Raw genomic sequence first — 20,343 nt, 5'->3', positions numbered from 1 at the left:
ATATATTGATATTAGAGCAATTTATTATATCATATTAAACTATAATATCTTTATAGAAGTATTATCGTATTATGTTTTGGATAATGTGTAAGTAGACCATGACTTAGATTTACAAATTATTAATTTTGAAAGCACCTGTTATATTCATTTATCCCATTGTATCTTTAACATGTGCAATATTTTTTATGTTTCATTTATTACTAAAAAATTATTTTTTACACATCAATTTTATCTTGATAACAATATTTTTTTTGAATTCCATTATAATCATTATCTTATAAAAGATAGATGAATATATACTATCATATTTCATGAAAGAATAAAAATGATCATTACTATCTTTAGAGATCTTCATTAAAAGTTTTTATTAGTAAATGCACAAATAAATTAGTTTGATATGCCCGACTTGATCATATTTCCATTCAAATTGTTCAGTCAACCATAAATAAGTATGATTTATCTATTTTTTTTTTTTTACTTTTCTCCATCTCATTCATGTAAGGCTTGTATGGAATCTAAAAATTATAAGTTACCTTTCTCTTCATTTGATCGTATTTCAAATTTTCTACTTAAAATAATTCATTTGGATATTTAGGGTCCTGCACTTATCATGTCTAATTGAGGTTTCCTATATTATGTTACCTTCATTAATCATTTTAGTAAATATACTTAGTTCTATACTAAAAAAAACAAATATGATTTATTAGACATATTATGTCATATTCAAAAACAAATTGAATGATATTTTAATCGTAAAATATTCTCTCTGTATTCTGATTGGGGAGATGAACATCAAGTTCATTATCGTCATCTTGTCTCTTGTGAAATTGTTCATCGAGTCTCTTGTCCTCACACTCCAGAGTAACATGACTCTGCTAAGAGAAAACATAGATATATAATTGAAACTATCTTAACTCTTCTCCATTATACATCAGTTATGTGCAAATTTTAGGATGAAGTTGTTTGTATTGCAATATATCTCGTAAATCAACTTTCTATCCCATTATTCATCATAAATGTCTTTTAGAAAAATTTTATAATCAAACTCCTGACTGTACTTTTCTTCAAATTTTTAGTTGCACATATTATCTATAGTTACACCCATATTCTAAATACAAATTTGACTCTCATTCATTACTATGTATTTTCCTTGGTTATAATAATATGTATCATGGAATCATTACTTGTATACACCAACTGAGGGAATACATATTTCATGATATCTTACTTTTGATAAGTGTTATTTTCTTTTTCAACATATTTTTCAATCTCTCATCTAGAAACAGGTGATATCTTCTTGATACTACCTAACATTATACCAAATCATAGACACCTGATTTGTTCGACCATAAAAGATGCTAATATATTAGAAGTGATAGTATCCTAAGTCCTATTCTGGAGTTCTTTGATGACTCTCTTATACTACCGAATTACCCCAAGTGGCTATTCCAACAAAAACAAAATGTATTCTGTGAAGCTTCATTAGTCAAACATAATACATTTTTTAATTCTAGATTCTTAGAAAAACACAAGTTTATCATCATAATAATCATCATGTCAACCTATTTCATCATTACCATCAAAACAAGGATCTAACGGATGAGAGTATCCAACCTCCGGTTTATTTTAAATAAAAGAAACCTATCTACTCACTCACAACGTTTTACTTGTCTTCTCAGTGGCTCCACAGACCGGACGTCAGTAAGGATGAACCTGCAAAGCCTGTTCCTGAGGCCAAAGTTAACGATAAGGAATGATAGATCTTGCTGATATATACGATGACATAAAGCAGTTGCAATCCTGACACTTGTTGTTAATGTCGTCAGCCTTTTGTTGATGGCTGCATTTATAGAATTGACGTTTACTTTGGGACTTGAAGCCACCCTTCTCCTACCACACTCGATTGCAGCTAGCCGTTGGTCTTTTCCTGGAATTAATCTCATATAGTTTAGGAATGCATTTCTTTTTCTTTTACCTACTGAAAGATCGATGATGATGAGCTTCCATCTTTGTGCAATGAGGTAGAGCTCCATCATTTCCTCTCAGTACTGACTAATTAATACCACTCATTACGTTGGTTTCAACTCTAATCCATTTGCATATGTTAATAGACTAAAGTAACCAAAATTATTTTCCGGAGAAGATAAGGTTTTTCAGAAAATTAGATTATATTGTATGGCTCGTAAAAACTTCTGACACTAATAAAATATTACTGACATTGGCTACGTCTACAGAAGATTGAACTGAGTATTTCCTGTTTCATATAATTGTTTCTTGTATATTTGTTGTAAGACAGGATTTAACCTTCTTCAGAATGATAATGAAATCAGGCGGCCAGAATGCCAGATGAAAGAAAATAATAATAATTAATAACTACATTACAGATAACATTCTTTAATTTTTTGCAGTCTCACTGCCAAAAAAAGAAAAGTAATCGTGTTCAGAGATGAGATACAACTAATTTCTCATGCACGCAAACATTTAATTTTTACACAAACATAAAGCTCAAGCTAAATAATGCACCTTTCTGTTTCTCCTTACGTCCGTTGATTCATTTTGTATACTTTCCAACAATAAAAAAGAATTCTCATGATCATTTAGATAATTAAATTACTAAAAATTACATCCGGTTCTTGTTTTTCCCAAAGAATAACCAATATAATTAATCATGTGTTGTCACATTAAACAATGTAAATAACATATATCATCACTCACATAGATCAGTAAATGCTATATTACTATAGTATGGTTATTGTTTTCTCAATTCAAGGCTTAATGGGAAAAAAAACCAAGTAAAGCACTGTGCTAAAATATATTAAAAATTATATTTATATATTTTAGTATATCTTCTGAGCAATAAATAAAAATATATTAATATTATATGTTCATAAAATAAAAAAGTCAGGATCGAACACATGCATATTCATGCAATATTATATATATTTATATATACACATCTAATCTTCTCTAGAACTAGTTAATTAGCAACCCTTATTCCATGTGTTAAATATTCTTAATTTATACTCTCTTCTTCATGGAAATCACATAATTAGTAACGCATAATATCCTTAATTAGTGCGTGGAATCACGAAAGCCAAAGCATAACCCGGGAGGAGGAGGAGGCACTGCCATGGCGGAGGACGAAGCAGCGGCGCCGGCGAACGGAGACGGCGGAGGTTGGTTATTGCTACTAAAAGACTGCAGACGATGGACCTGTCGTTTGAGAAACTTGACGTAGCGAATGGCCTCGTCGAGCATGGAGGCGGTGTCCATCTTGGTGCCGCCAGGGACGAGGTGCTGCAGGATGCGGATCCGCTCGCTGATGCGCTCCCGCCGGATCCGCGCCGCCACGCTCTGCGGGTCGTCGCTGATGCGCACGTTGCGGCGACTCGGCTTCCTGATGGTGGCCGGGTCGATGTCCACCGGCTGCATCGCCGCGATCCGGTACATCATTTCCTTCATCGCGCCCAAACTCGTCTCCTCCTCCTCCTCCTCCTCCGCCGCCGCCGCCTCTTCCTCATCCTCGTCTTCCCGGCCGGACTCCATGGCGCCCTGCTGGTGCTCTGTTATGAAGGGGCGTGGATCGAGGGGATGAAAGAATTGGGAGGCGTGATCAAGAGCGAACTGATTCCCCACGCTCATCATCATCTCGAGATCCCACGAGCCGCTGCTGATGTTATCAGCCATAAAGAAAAGAAAAAGGCGATGAGTATGGGCGAAGAGGAATCGGAAAGATCGGTGATGGGCAGAGAAGAAAAACAGAAAGAAAGAGAGAGACAGGACTAGAGATTCTTCTATATGTCAAGCTGTAAGAAATAAATAATAATAACTTTGTTATATTTATATTTCATATTTTATATTATTTTTGTGAATTTTCATTCTAACGTACTCTGTTATCTTGATATCAAAGTTTCAAAAGTAATGCTACAAGAAATTGGTTACCTAAATGATCAATGTGAATACAAGAAATTTATATCCCGTTCTGCTTGTATGCATATAATATGCTGGGGAAAAAAATATTATAATGAAAATTTTAATTTGTCACAATGACTGCTGCGTTTGGCCTTGTGTTTATTAGCAAGGTGTGGAAACGACAAATGGGGAGAAGAAGATAAGAATTAAGTATGATCAACTCAAAAAGAAGGATTGCACGCTTTTGCACATCCCTAGAAGAAGGGAACTATGGGGGATGATTTTAGATAGATAAAAAATTATTGTTATTATATTCATGGATGATTTTTTTTAATTTGTCTATTTATTATTTTATAATAGATAAATAGAAAAAAGGATATGCATTTTTAAATAAATAGAGCATTTAAATTCATGCATGCATTTATTATTTAAAAATTATTTATAATAAAATAGGGTGGATTTGCCATCTCAGCCGCCCCTAGAGTTGACTCCATGGATATGAAGTGAAATAAATTTAGGTATATTATTGAAAAATACATGATAGAGTGAATTCTAAGTCATGAGTTTCTACTAGATTCGATCTCTGATTATTAATTATATTAAAAATATCATGCACCCATTATATACGTTATGCTATGGGACAAATTATTTATAGTAGGTGATTTTAAAGCCTAAGAGGCATTTAAAATATGCATATGGTGACAGACAAAGAGATGCATATTTTTTTCAAAGTAGACATTTAGCATTTAGAGAATGCTATATGAGGTTTTTCCATTGTTTATCCATTGGTTTATATATACAATCTAGGATAAATTGAAAAAGCTTGTGCATAAAGTGTAAATATCTATTTACTTGATTTTTATTATACATTTGTTCTCATATTATATATACTTAATATTCCTAGTCTTATGTCAAACTATTTTAAATTATTTTTTTTTCTTTATATGTTTGGAAAATTCTATCTCCTACGAGAAGATAAAGATTTACATAGAGATTATTGTACATTTTAGATTGCTAAATATAAATTTATAGAGATGGGTTTTGATATAATAGAATTATTACTTTGTTATCATCCATTAATATATGTGATCGGTCTTCACAATCAAGGTTTAAAGAAAAAAAAATCACAATAGTTAGGTCCTCCAATACATAAGGATCTCTGCAGTTCTTCTTGAATTATTTTAATGGCGGATGAAAAATTTTTATAGGATAAAATTGATTATTTCAAGATTAATCTGTTAAAAGAGTTAACTAAAAAAATCTTTATTTACCTAACTGTAATATTTGTTAATCCTATAAATTCAAAAAGTTTGCTTAATCATTCTTGATGGATGATTTTATAAGTAAATATAATTTATTTTTTTATATGATTTTACATTGATAAAAATAATAATTGAGATAGAGTCATAAATAACTCAAATAACATGAAGTTTTTTGGTGTAGAAATTTATTAAGTAATTGAGTTAAGTTTATTAAGTTTTTTCATAGAGAGATTTAGTATGAAAAAGATCAAGTCGGTAAAAGAGATAACTAAATTAGTATCTCAGTGGAACAGTCCATATAAAATCATTAAAATCTAGCGTCAGATGTCTATTACCTGAAAGACACTCGGGGTAGAAAGTTGGACCACCCATGGAGTGCTAACTACCTTCAACCTTATCGTACTTGAGTTTGGTATTCCTTGTACTAACATTTATTTGAGAGAAAGATCCCAGGTTGGGAAGTAAGCATTACCATTACTGGCATATGAATAAAGTGTTAGGTCGGGAGAAACCAGCCAGGATCATGCTTAAGTCTTTCGGAGAGTCATAAAGACTGAGGCACCCTTAAAGTCCTCAATGCACAAGTCATGGTCGGGTCCTAGTACTCTCTCTTTGTGCAAACCCCTACCCAAGCTAGGTCAGGTAAGTGTTTGAATTCGTTAACAATCAACCCTTGTATCCCTCCCACAACGGGGGCTAGCCTAGGGAAAAGTCGTGAAGAACTAGCAAAGAGCAAGGATTAAAGAGCTAAAAGTAAAACTTTTATAGAACGATAAAAGTACTAGACAATGAATCATTTGATTCTGAAAACATCATCGTACATTTCTTTAATAATCCGATAATGGTCTAGGAAGTCCCCCGGAGGGTCAGATGATAGATATCCTCCTTCCTTAAGTTGCTGGATTGCTCCTATTGCCCCATAGGCAAGCGATTGGACGAAGCGATCTCCCACTTGGGAGTCGAATTCTAGAGAGCACATGTACTCTTCTCGATCGGTCTGAAGGAGATCGCTTTCCTCCACCTTGTAAGCTTCCAGGGCAATGGCCGAGTTAGATAGGACAGATTAGACCTGAGATAACTTCATCTATAAGAAACCCAATTCAATGGTCTAGGATTCCAAATCTTTTCGATAGTCCATAAGGGGCAAGTCTTTGGAATTAAGTTCATTAGTCCAGTGGTCCATCTCCTGCTTATGCGCAAGCTTGCAGTTATCCAAGCCTTGGTTTGCCGAGCCAACTCTGACAATGCCTTCTCCTGGAGGGCCAGCTCCTCATGGTACTTAGCATCATCTGTTTGGTGGAGGGCTTCAAGTTTTTTCTTTTCTTCCCATAAAAGATTGATCGCTAGTAAGGCCTCACTAAGGGTTTGTTCCTGAGTTGCATTTATCTTCTTTAAAGACTCCACCTCCGCCTTGAGTTGGTTCACTGCTGGAGCAGAGTCAGAAGAATGGGATTCCAGGTCCTCAATGCGATCTTTCAAGATTTTATTCGGTTGATACATGTCTAGGGACATCTGGCTCAGGCGTAACCTCACGGTAAGAACTAGCCATAAAGAAGGTTAGTCAAAATCAAATAGAACGGAAGAACAATAGAGGAGGGAGAAGGCTTATGGCAGTAGCATCTTTAGAAAACACGTCTAATTGGGCGGGAAGTGTAGTGGCATCTATCTGCTTCATAAAGTCCATCCAAGCCCCTGCTAGTTTTTCCCATAGCAAAACTCTACCAGCATGAAGGGGCTCATGATGTATCCCCCGTTGGGAAGGTGCAGTGGCATGAAAACGGAACAACCATAACCTGGTTGATCCGGTAGCAGTCCTGCTGGTAGCGGGATGGGTGGAAGTGGAAGGTCGAGCAGACGAAGGTCCGGCAGGGGTAGCTGGCGGAGATTGTCTCTTCAGATCGCTCTTTGTTGGAGCAATCCCAATGGTCGTGAGATCATGTGTTTTGATATTTGGGCAAAGGGTTTAAGTTATATTCACCCTTGTATTTGATATGTGTATATGAGTATGCAAGTTTACAGGATACACGTATGACTCAGGTTGATGGCTTCAAGTCCAGTGAAGGATGGAGCATCCGAGGGACCGTGGATAAGGCAGCAAGGACAAGGGTCGAGGGAAGCGACTTCGAGGTATACGCGAAGGATGACATGGGAACGAGCTGCGGGCTTGGGTGCATCCGAGGGACGAGAGCCAAAGGAAGTAGGCTTGAAGGTAAAAGTTCAAAGCTACAACGAAGAGTCAAAGTGAGTCATAAGGGTGAGGGTACGAGTGCTGAGAGATTGTACTTAGGTACCAATCGACTAGTAGTTACATCAGTCGATTGAGCAATCAACTGGGAGAGAACAGAATGCTTCTATTCGTTCGACCAGTGTGGAGCAGTCGACTGGTACTTTTACCAATCAATTGGTATCGAGCATTTGGGATGTAACGGTTGAATCTCTACAGAGGACAGTCGACTGATGGTTTTGGCAGTCAACTGGCAGACATGATTTTCTAAACCATGGCCTATATAACCAAGGCTTTAGAGCTTGGTTAAGGCTGACGAAATAGAGGTGATTAACCCCTATTAGTAGTATACCAATACCCTAGTTTCTCAAGAGTTATTGTGAGAGTTGTGGTGAGGTTTCTCCATCCACAAGGAGCTACGTGAGCTAGCCGGAGATCTTCCGGAGAGTAATCCACCGACAGATAGGGATCATCCACCTTACCGACAGCCGTAGAGTAGGAGTCTTATCTCCGAACCACGTAAATCGGCATGTCGGTTTGTTTGTTTGTTTGTTTGTTTGTTTGTTCTTTCCTTTAGTTTTTTTGCTTTCGTATTTGCATTTAGTATTAGATTTTCGTTACGCAACTAACAAATATGTAGGAAGCGATTTATTTGGGGGCGCCGTCTATCCAACCCCCCTTTTAGCCAGCCGCAAGATCTCCTACAAATGGTATCAGAGCGAGGCCGCTCTCCATTGGACTAACCGCCAAGGAAGCAAGGATGACCGACTTGATAGAACCACCAAAGTTCGAAGGAGGAAGCTTATGTGACATCATCTTTTGGTTGGTGAAAATGAAGAACTTCCTCGAGATGGATTGGGACACAATCATGGTCGTCGAGGAATCATTTGAAGTCCTAAGAGACAAGAAAGGAAAGAGACTCCGACCACGACATTGGACGGAAGAGCAAACCACACAATCGGAGGTAAATTCAAAGGTAATATCAATTTTGATTGAAATTTTGCCTTCTAATGTGATAAGTCATGTAGGTGAATACAAGAATGTCCATGAGTTGTGGAGCAAGATAAAGATGGTTCTAGGAGAAGAACTCATGCCTACACGAGAAGAAAGAAAATCCGAATAAAAGGAAGAAGTGACTCAAGTAGAGGAGGAGCAACCGGAAGTCTATTCATACTCAACTTCCAAGGAGGAGAAGAAAGATGAAGAAATGTCATCCACAAGTGTGGATGAGGAGACATCTTCAAGGGTTGAAGAAGAATCCAAGACAAGTAAAGAAAGAGAAGAAGTCTTGGAAGTGTTGGTGCAATCGACCTCTAGGGTTTCGATGTTTGACAATATGACCAAGAGTTAACCCAAATAAGACTTGATGTTTGAGAGAGAGAAGTCTAGTCAGGACTAGATGACTAGCAAAGGTAAGTCCTAACCAAAGATTAGGAAAAGTGGAAGTTCCGGTGAGTGAAGTCGGACCCTAGTGAGTGAAGCTAGGTGGTGGAAGTTCCGGTGAGTGAAGTCAGACCCTAGTGAGTGAAGGTAGGTGGTAGAAGTCCTAGTGAGTGAAGTCAGGCCCTAGTGGGTGAAGCTAGGTGGAGGAAGTCCTAGTGAGTGAAGCCAGGCAATGGAAGTCCTAGTGAGTGAAGCTAGGCAACCCTAGGGAGGTAACCCTAGGCTATACTTGAATTTATGTTAGCACTGGTTTTTGTGTTAACTTAGTGTTGCAGGGAAGTTCAACTAGGTCGATGGGCTGACCAGGTAGCTGACACGAAGTCCAGACGGGTCGAAGGGCTAACCGGATGTCTAACAGGTAAGTGGAGGTAAGTCATTGAAGGGGAATGACTGTGAGGATTGTTAGAGTGTATACTGAAAGCCTAAGCTTTTGTAGACATTTATTTTGAATAAAAAATCACATTTGGTCAAATTATCTACATTTATTTGTAGTTGTTCAATTAATTTATATTGTAGATAACATAGTATGTGGTGTCACATACAGAAGATAATGTTATCAGTACCTTATAAATTATAAACAGTAGCTCACGACCAAGATGGAAAGGAACAAACCATTGGAAGGTCGTAGTGTAATTAGGAATTAGTTTATCTTAACTATATAATTACACTAGTACACTAAAAGTGTATTGAGTAGGATCATTAGAGGTCGTTTCTTTTATACTGACTTTATAAAGGAACAAAGACCTCAGTTATTATGGAAGTGTGTACTCTTAATCCTAATATAATAACAAGACATATATTTGATATTTATTTCTTTAATTTATTAATGGGTGAGATTTAGTTCGATAAATCAATAAGCCCGATAAGTTGGGAAATGATATCACTTATAGTGTGTGTTGTTGATTATAGAAGGAAACTGTGTCCTAGTGATCTAGGTTGATAATGTCCCCAAGAGGAGCTCATAAGGATTGTCATGTTAAACCCTGCAGGTGAACTTAGTCTGATATGACGATAAGGTTGAGTGGTACTACTCTTAGACTAAGATATTAATTAAATGAGTTATCAGTAACTCACTTAATTAGTGGACATTCGACATCTTAAACACAGGGAGACTAACACACTCATAATAAGTAGGAGTCCAAAAATGTAATTTGGGATTGGTGCGGTAGTTCAATAATAGTTCTCTAGTGGAATGAATTATTATTGATAAAATTAAGTTGTGTGTTCGGGGCGAACACGGGATGCTTAATTTTATCGGGAGACCAAAACCAATTCCTCCTCTCGATCCCTATCGTAGCCTCTTAGTTATAGAGTACTATACCCACCTTCATACCCATGTTATAGGGGTCAGCTAAGCTAGCTTGGGGACCAAGCTAGGGCCGGCCAAGCCTTGGTCCATGGGTGGCCGGCCCTAGCTTGAACCCAAGTCTAGGTGGCCGACCATTAAAAAATACAAAAGGAATTTTAGTTTTAAATTTTTTCTTATGTGGAATACATGATTTAAAAGAGAGTTTAAAAATTAAAATATTTCCTTTTATAAGATTCTACACAAGATTAAGAGAAGAGCTAAATCTCTTTCCTTATTTGTAGATTAAAAGGTTGATTTTAATTTTGGTAAAAACTTTACTTATTTATCATCCACATGTTGAAAAGTTAAATTTTAAAATATAGAAATTTCCTTTTATAGCATCAATCATGAAGGGATTATTAAAGAGAAATTTTATTTTAAAATTTCACCGGAAGCAAATTAGGAAGCTTTAATTTTTCTAGCGAAAAGTTTCCTTGTTTGGTTATTTGTTGTGGCCGACCATATACACTAAGAAAAGAATTTTAATTTTAATTAATTAAAATTTTCCTTTTCAATGGCAAAGGAAGGTTTTATTAAATTTTCCTTATTTGCCAAGGCTAAAGGATTATAAAAGAGGGGGTTTTGGGTGCCTTTGTGGTAACAACCTCTATTATTTTTCTCCCTCTTTTCTTCCTTGGTGTGGCCGGCCTCTTCCCTTTCTCTTCTCTCCATCTTTGTAGCCGAACCTCTTCATGCTCTTGGAGTCTTATTTGGTGGCCGGATCTTAGCTTGGAGAAGAAGGAGAGAAAGCTTGCATCCCTTGGAGTCTGGTTGGTGGAAAAAGATCTTCATCCTTTAGAAGTCTTGCTTGGCCGAAACTTGAAGGAAGAAGAAAAAGGTGCTAGGTGGTTCTCGTCTCGGAAGATCCTTGCCCACACAACGTCTGAGATTAGAAGAGGAATATGGTAGAAGATCAAGAGGTCATTATCTACTAAGAAAGGTATAACTAATATTGTTTTCCGCATCATGTTAGTTTTATCTTCATGTAAAAATACCAAATATAAGAGGCATGCGATTCTAGTTTTTTCGAATTAGTTTTCGAAATTGTGTTCTTTTGTTTTTTCTTTTCCTTGTGATTTGATTGTTCTTAGAGGTTAACCTAGGGTTACTATGGGAAGGTTAAATATTTAATTTCCTTAAAAGACTTTGTCTAGTCGGTGGTGGTTACTCCCATATCCAAGAAGGTCATGTGTCTCGTCATGCAGTACTAGAAGCCGATTTTGGAAATAGATATTTAATTGTCTTCATGACCTAAGTGATTTGGATCGAACGTGTTGAGTTTCGCAGGAGATCCAAGTCTAAACCTAAAAGAACAAATAAATTAAACTTAGGATCAAACGTGTTAAGTTCCGCAGGCGATCCAAGTTTAATTTAAAAGAACACATGGTGGCTAGGAAAAGGTTCAGACCTTTGTACAAAATTTTTGTACAGTGGAACAGATAGGTTTTTCGAGTAGCAACCAACAAGGACCCATTCCCCGGAAGGGAACATTAGGCGTCGATCCGACTTACATCCATTTCGGATATGTAAGTCGAGATCGTGACTAAATTCTGGTCTCGAGGAGACGGAATCTAATTACTATCCTATTTTGATCATAAACTGTGCTAACACTCTGTTTTGTTGGATATTTTGCATTTATGCAACGGACTAACATTTTCTTGCAGAAAAATGAAGTTGTTGGAAAATGGAGTTCGGGCGTCCGGAATGCAAAATCTATCCTCAACGTCACCTCGCCACGTGGAGATCCCTGGTTGGCTCGGCTATGTCATATTCAGGGCGTCCGAAGGGATCCAGGCACCCCAAACCTCCTATATAAGGAGGGTAAAGGCTGGAGTCATGATATAACGAACAATATGCTCTCCAGTGCTCCTGCGAAGCTGCGAAAACTCTCCGATAAAGTGTTATCTCTTTTCCGTCTCTTTTATTGTCAGTTTTTGTTTTCTATATATAATTCCTGTACCTCAATTCTGTAATTATTCTTCGAATTATTAGTGATTGCCCAACGAAAGCACTCAACGAGTGTGAGCCTTAAAGTAGGAGTCGCCGAAGGCTCCGAACCAAGTAAAACAACTTGTGTTAGCGTTGCTCTGTCTTTTCGTTTATTCTTTTCCGCTGCGTACTCTTACTCGATTTTTTTAATCGCTATTCAGCCCCGCCTAGCGAAACTCATCGATCCAACAGGAAGAAGTCAACCTAGCAAGCACCTCCACCGAAGTGAAGTTAAAGGACACATAATATGCTTTGGGTGCAATGAGAAGGGGCACTACAAGAGTAGGTGCCCATTAGGTAAGAAAGAGGTATCTCCTAAACTCAATTCAATTTCTTTAGAACCTAATTTGAGTTGTAGGAAGAAGAAGGAAAAGAAGCACATTACATATTTTACATGTGGTGAGATGAGTCATTACCACACCAAATGCCCAAAGAAGAAAGAGTTCAAGAACTTGGCACATTTGAAGAAGTGGGAGAAGAAGTGGAGGAAGAATGGAGGCTCATGTCAAGGGAGAGCTCCAAAGGTAAAGGGTAAGGTAAACCCGAGTTTAAATTTGAAGTCAAATTTAAATTCCTCCATACATGCTAGAAATAATTTTCATTATTTACCCATGCATAACTTTGGATTTAGATATCATGATAGGAATAGGGTAATTGTATATCATAACTCTAGGAGAACCATTCATTACAAATCTAGAAATGATAGACCTAAGGAGAACCAAAGCATTAATCCCAAGAAGGGGAGACGCATGCCTAGAAAGGGTAGGTCTAGGAATCTCCAATATGGACAAGTCAATTCTAGGGTTATGAACCTAGAAAGAGAAAATCAAGCTTTGAAGGCAAAGCTTGACAAGTTGGAGAAACCCCTAGAAAGATTCAATGTTGGATCTAAGGCTTTAGGTATGGTGTTGGGTAGTCAAAGACCCAACAATGATAGATCGGGTCTAGGATACCGATCTACTGTCTCCAATGCTAAGGGAAAGTCTTATACTAGGGTTGCATATGACTATAGCAAGGAGAAACCAATAAATGGCAAGAGAATGTCATTTAAAGGTAAGGTTAAATTAACCAAGGACAAGGTGTCCAAGGTTAAAAAGGTCAGATTTATAGGCCAAGTGTCACCGGAGGTGCACCGATATGACATAGTAATTGTGGATGAGTCACCTAGGGAGATGAATAAGGTTAAGAGCTCTAGGGGGAGCTCTAAGAGTCAAGTTAGGACCCATGGTAAAGAAATTGATACAATTGGGTTGTGTTTCATGCTTAGGAATATAACATTGGGGGGCATATTGCATGATAATTAGTTTTGGATGTATAGATGCCATATAAACCAATGTTAGGGATGCATTGTGGGTTAGTATGAGCAAATATATTAAGAGGAAGCCAAAACTAGGATTTTAGATCAAGGTTCAATTGAACCATTTAGCTAGTTTTGGATTTTGTGTAAATCTTAGGATTGGTGATAGATACATTTTATAATGTATTTTTCTAAAGTAGACATGGGTAAAACAGACATCTCCACAAAATTTAGAGATTTTTGGATGTCTGTGGAATTATTGGTGCATTTTTGAAATCCGGTCAGAAATATAGAATAGGTTGAAATCAGTGTGTCAGTCGACTGGTACAATTACCAATCGACTGGTAACAGTGTATTTCGAACACAGAATGGTTATGTGTGTTGAATTCGATAGGAGCAGTCGACTGGTGATTCTAGCTAGGATTGTAAATGAATCAAGCATTCGTGAACAAGCTTGGTGTTCGGCTTGGTAAGAGCTTGTTTATGTTCGTTCAATATACATAAGATTAATTAAACAAACAAGCTTGAATAGCTCGTTAAGCTAAATAAACAAGCTTGAACACATATGTGTTCAGCTCGTTAACGTTCGTGAACAACGTTCATGAACAATGTTCGTGAACCATATTCATTAATAAAACTATTTTCAATATGCTAAATAAATAATAAAATAAAATAAAATAAATAAATAAATTTAAATTATCAAACTCAATAACTAATCAAATAACCAAAAGTTTCAAACAATCAAACAAACTTGAATTCAGAGCTTGATAATATCTAAACGAACCAAGCTTGAACCAAGCTCAAGCCAAGCTCGAAAGTAATCTCAAACCAAGCTTGAATTGAGAGCTTGATAACATCTAAACGAACCAAGCTCAAGCCAAGCTTCAAATAAGTTCAAGCTCATAAAAAATAAACCAAGCGAAGCTTGAATACTCATTTCAAAAGCTTGGTTCATTTTAAGTTTAGCTCGGTTCGGCTTGGTTACCTTATCAAACAAGCTTGAATACCCTAAAACTCGGCTTGACTCGACTTGTTTACAACCCTAATTCTGGCAGTTCACTGATACCAGCCTGAAACTATTTTCAGCATTGGATTCTGACTGGGTCAGCTCGTATAGGTGTATGAGATCCTAGGAGGATAAATACACGAGTTTAGGATCAGTTGGATGATAAATTTTCAACAATTGGGATATTATTGGAAAGCTTTTTGGATGTTAGGCAAAGGGGGAGAAGTAAGGTTTAGTTGGGAAAACTTTAGTGTCTTTGCGTAGGGGAAGCCTCGTGATAGGTTCCAATGCATGTTTGCATACCCATTCGGCGGTGTAAGTCCAAGTGTGTAGCTTTGACAATGTAAGTCCATTTGGCGGTGTAAGTCCAAGTGTGTAGCTTTGACAATGTAAGTCCATTCGGCGGTGAAGTCCAAGTGTGTAGCCTGAGCAACGTAAGTCTATTCGGCGGTGTAAGTCCAAGTGTGTAGTCTTGGCAACGTAAGTCCATTCGGCAGTGTAAGTCCTATTGTATAGCCTTGACAATGTAAGTCCATTGTTTTTAGCATGTTTATTTACTATTTTTTTCCTAATTTAAATGTATTGCCAAATATCAAAAAGTGGGACATTGTTTGAGCAATCCCAATGGTCCGTGAGACCATGTGTTTTAATGTTTGAGCAAAGAGTTTAAGTTAGGTTCACTCTTGTATTTGATATGTGTATATAAGTATACAGGTTTGTAGGATACACATATAACTCAGGTTGATGGCTTCGGGTCCGGTGAAGGATGGAGTATCTGAGGGACCGTAGACAAGGCAGCAAGGACAAGGACCGAGGGAAGTGACTTCGAGGCATATACGAATGATGACATTGGGATGAGCCGCGGGCTTGGGTGCATCCGAGGGACGAGAGTTAAAGGAAGTAGGCTTGAAGGCAAGAGGTTAAAGCTGCAACGAAGAATCAAAGTGAGTCGTAAGAGTAAGGGTGAGTGCTGAGAGATTGTACTCGGGTACCAGTCGATAGTTACATCAGTCGACTGGTCTAGTCGACTGGAAGTGAACAGAATGCTTATGTTCGCTCGACTAGTGTAGAACAGTCGACTGGTACTTTTACCAATTAACTGGTATCGAGCCATTGGGATGTAACGGTTGAATCTGCACAGAGGACAGACAACTGATGATTTTTGGCAATCGACTGGTAGGCGGGATTTTCCAAACCGTGGCCTATATAATCAAGGTTTTGGAGCTTGGTTAAGGCTGATGAAATAGAGGTGATTAACCCCTATTAGTAGTATACCAGTGTCCTAGTTTCTCAAGAGTTCTTGTGAGAGTTGTGGTGAGATTTCTCCACCCACAACGAGTTACGTGAGCTGGCCGGAGATCTTCCGGGGAATAATCCACAGACGGATAGGGATCGTCTACCTTACGGACAGCCGTGGAGTAGGAGTCTTATCTCCGAACCACGTAAATCGGCGTGTCAGTTTGTTTGTTCTTTCCTTTAGTTTTTAGCTTTCGTATTTGTATTTAGTATTAGATTTCCGCTACGCAACTAAGAAATACATAGGAAGCGATTTATTTGGGGGCGTCGTCTATCCAACCCCCTTCTAGCCAGCCGCAAAATCCCCTACACTCTCTTCCTGATCGGCCGGGGCTTTCCCTCGGTCAGGCCGTGTTTTATCTTCCGGAGGAACAGTATGGCCGCTCAAGGGTCGGGACTCTGGAGATGAGGTTGGAGCCAGCTTGAGTATTTGAGTCTTTGGGGAGGCTCTAGAAGACCTGCACCTCGGTCGGTGCACAAGCGACTGCTTGTCTGAGTCTGACCCCTCTTCCGGAGTTCGGGGGCAACGAGCGCGGGAAGCGAGTGGAGTTCGTTGAGTAGAACCAGGAAAAGAACGAATAGGCCACGTCCCTTGAGGGGCGGAAAGACGAGAGGCAGAAACATCTGTGGCCATCCGGGGAGTAGTCGGAGTGGAAGGCAAGACACCTCGATCACTCAAGATTATTCGCCCTTGGTGATTTATTTCCAAGGCACTCAGCGGAAGAGGCATAATCATAGATGTCCAGGCGATAGTGTCCGCTGCAATAAAGTAAGGGTCAGAATAGGAAGGAAAAAAATAAGATAGGGTAGAAATAGTACTTACCTAGAGAGTGGGGTTACTTTGAAGGAACGAAACTTAGTCCAAATAAATACAGAACATTTTTTTGTCAATAGCACGCACAAATCAGAGCGCCAGCCCGCTAGTTGCGTCGACGCCTCCATAAATGCAGGGTTTGAATGATAATATCCCAAAAAAGGCGCAAAATGAAGAATTGACCGATGGGCCACACTACAACATAAGGAAAGCGGAGGAAGAAATATTTGTCTTCCATTCTAGTTCTGAAGAGGGTGGCGTAGTAAAAAAAGGAAGTCCTGGTGCGAGTCTGGAAGCAAAAGAGACTCTCATTATAGCGACGAGGGATAAAAAAAATAATGAAATAGGCGAGGAGTCGAGCGAATGTCACACAAGTTATAAATGAAGACGAACTCGCACAAAATCCGGATGGAATTAAGGGTAAGGTAAGAAAGGGAAAGGCGGAAATAGCAACTCACGTCGGAGAAAAAATAGTGGATAGGAAAAGAAAGACCTACTACAATCTGCTCCTTAAAGAAAGTCACATATCCTTGAGGGGGTTGGTGAAAGTGATGGATCTCGGAGAGTATGATAATGTGCATAGTGGTGGACACTTCGTACTTGAAATGAAGATCGTCTAGATCCACACCGCTAAAAGTTGAAACTCCAGGAGTGTACCCTGACTCTGAAGGATCCATGGAGAAGTTGCAGAAGGAGGCCAGGAAGGAAAAAACAAAAGGAGAAGAGGGAAGGGAAGACGCCTCTGGCTATCAGCGACAAGTCCAAGAAAGAAGTTGAAGTGGACTATTTATAGCTAGTAGAAAGGACACCATGCGTGTAGCCTCGACATCAACACCAATCATGTTATTCGTAGAAAAAGGTGGTTGCGTCAGCCGTTGGATCATCATAGAAAATCGCACTGGGGTTTGCTTTGTCTGGAAAAAGAGGGATCAGAGGGGCACATGGTAGAAAGGGAGGGAAGCCTTTATGACATCGGGAATAAGCGAGGTTATAGTAGTTTTGCTCAGGCAAGTGGGTGACTCCAAAATCACGATCACTCATAGCCAAGTAGGCAGTAGATAGTGACATAGGGTGACTCGCCTAGGAGAAGAGAATGACTGGTACAACATAACTAAGGGGAGTGATCCTCCCCTGTAATGGTACCTGCCCGGATGGATGGTTACCTCCCCTGTAATGGTACCTGCCCGGATGGATGGATTAATCGGGCATATACCAAGTGGTTAGGTGTTGGGCCTATCACTTATCCAAAAAAGGAGAGATGATGAAGGGTCCTACGTAGGTCTGGCGGACATTCAGACAACACAGTTCAACATATACACTTGCGCAATAGAACGACCATAATGCTAAGGTTCAAGAGAAAATTTAGGACAACATATCATTGTTAAGGAAAACAAAGGAAGATAGCTACAGGAAGTGCCAGACTATTCAAAAATGGGGAAAGCTTCTTCGGGGAATTCGTTGAGTAGGCAGGTGCGATCTAAGAAATCTTCAGGAGGAGTTAATCGCAAGAGACCATTCTCTCATAGCTGCACCAGAGCACCTTTTCCACCGTAGTAGAGCATCTGGTAGATTAGGTGGCCCACCTTAGCCCCAAAGTCCTTGGAAGCTAAGAAAGAGGTTTTGTGAGTTGTCAGACGAGAGCCCTCCCTTGCTCGGTACTCCTTCAACTCTTCCTGTATCTTGCTTAAATCAGCTAGAGCCCATGTTAGTTCCTAGCGTGTTGACGTTGCCTCGGTCTAGGCTACCAGAAGCTCCACCTACATCGACTTGATAGTGGCCTGGGTTGCATCCACTTGTTTCTGAAGAGTCGCCTCCTGATCGGCACTGGCAGACAGTTCAATCGTTTTGGTGGCCAAGTCAGTCCATAGGAAGGCTTGAGCCTCTTGCAGGTCTTGAAGTTGAGAGGAGAGGTTGGTAACCTTCGTTTGCTTCGCGTCCAAGTCGGCCAGGATTTGACGCGTCTCAGACCCTCGGACTTAAGCTTAGCCACACTGATCTTTAGAGCGAACTCCAAGGATTTCACCTTGTCAGACTCAACACAGGTTAAGTCCCTGGCGATACAAGTTTGGTCCTCTACCGTTTGCAGGTGGGAGTGTAGTAAACTCGCTGGTGATGTCCAATCAAAAATGCGACTAGCGATCGTAGGAGACGCTAGTTCTTGAATGTGAGCCCTTAAGGACTCATTCTCTCAACAAATGCTGGCTACAAACTGAGAAATGCTCAGTCCCATGACACAGGTCTGCAAAGAACGTCATATCAGCAGTGCTTAGTGGAGATGGAGAGGGTACAACTAGAACTTGAAGTTACCGATACCATTTGTTGGGAGAAGGTATCTGACATATTAAACTGGGGGCTCTCTAAAATCTGGTTAGCGGTGTTCTTCCATGAATCGACCAGGGCACCATGCAGTTGCCCCTGACCACAGTTGGGGGAAGCGCTGGAAGAAGGGGTTGCCCGGGCACCTGGAGGGACGGTAGTTGGAAGCAGGAAGTGAATGCATAACACCCATTCGAGTGGTCCTTAGAGAGGGAAGAAAGCGCAAGAGCTACAAAAGAAGGCTGAGCCATGGATGTGGGAGGCAAGGAAGGCGTGGAAATCGTGGGCGGGCCTCCCGGTCGGGAGGGCGTCTGCTCCGTGACCTGAGCAGGGCTAGGAGAAGAGGTTGTAACCTCTGAGGAGACTGGAGTGCTACCCCGAGAAGGAGTCTTGTCCTAGGCAGACACCCGCAACATGGGCGGTCTCCTGGGGGATGACTGGACTGAAGGAGTGACACGACACCTCTTGCGTTAAAGGCATAAGGGACGCTCCGAAGTTAGAGAGGCAGTCTTCCCACTAGCAGCAGTGACGATAGGAGATTCCACTGAAGGGCGAGATTCTTCTTCCAGGACCTCCTGTTCTCCCATTTGTTGAGAGGCTTGGGGAACCTCCTGGCTAGAAGTGATCTCTCTTTTGCATTTCTGTAGAATGTCGCTAGACAGAGTGGAGGAGTCGAGGGCGAAAGCTTTGAACATGATGACTTCTGCGGGTAAAAGAAAATACCTCAGTTAGTGAAGATATAACGGAAGAGTTGGTTGATCTTACCAAAAGGTGCAGTCAAGGGCGCTCGGATGGGACTCAGCCCAAAGGTATATAGCACACTCTCCCGTAGTAAGGAAGGGAGTTGGAGTTGCACCCTGTCCAGTTTTTCAGAAGCAGCAAAGCAATTTGGATGGTGCTGATAGTCACTCAATTCAGAAAGAGGAGGAAGACCAGAGAGTCACTCAATGGGCCAAGCCACAGGGGCGAGTAGCTGCACATAAAAAAAATGGGACTTCCAACCTTTATTAGAAGAAGACATGCCCATGAAGAACTCCCCCTCTACTAGACCATGGGAGAAGACGCCTATCAATATCTTTGAGGTAGCGGATGGGACGTTCTGAGCTATCTAGTTGAAGCATTTAATATAGCTTCTCAAGGGTTCGGCATACCCTTGCTTGTGTTGGTTGCTACTCGGAAAACCTAATGGTTCCACTGTACAAAAATTTTGTACAAAGGTCTGAACCTTTTCCTAGCTACCATGTGTTCTTTTAAATTAAAATTGGATCGCCTGCGGAACTTAACACGTTTGATCCTAAGTTTAATTTATTTGTTCTTTTAGGTTTAGATTTGGATCTCCTGCGGAACTTAACACGTTCGATCCAAATTACCTAGGTCACGAAGACAATTAAATATCTATTTCCAAAATCGGCTTCCAGTACTGCATGGCGAGACAC

The 20,343-nt window shown here is 39.7% G+C and overlaps 1 protein-coding gene across 1 annotated transcript; it reads right to left on the bottom strand.

Annotated features, from left to right (window-relative positions):
- Window positions 1-3,072: 3,072 nt before the first annotated feature.
- Window positions 3,073-19,100, bottom strand: LOC122050830 (transcription factor HEC3-like). Its single transcript, XM_042611704.1, has 3 exons — window positions 18,994-19,100; window positions 8,263-8,293; window positions 3,073-3,540 (listed from the first exon to the last, which is right to left on the bottom strand). Exons 1-3 carry the CDS (start codon window positions 19,098-19,100, stop codon window positions 3,073-3,075), a joined length of 606 nt encoding a protein of 201 aa, XP_042467638.1.
- Between the last annotated feature and the right edge of the window lie 1,243 nt (window positions 19,101-20,343).

This window comes from Zingiber officinale, chromosome 3A, assembly GCF_018446385.1.
Source record: "Zingiber officinale cultivar Zhangliang chromosome 3A, Zo_v1.1, whole genome shotgun sequence".
Classification (NCBI taxonomy): Eukaryota; Viridiplantae; Streptophyta; class Magnoliopsida; order Zingiberales; family Zingiberaceae; genus Zingiber; species Zingiber officinale.
Note: the sequence above shows the minus strand (reverse complement) of the source record. Positions and strands in the feature narration are given on the sequence as shown.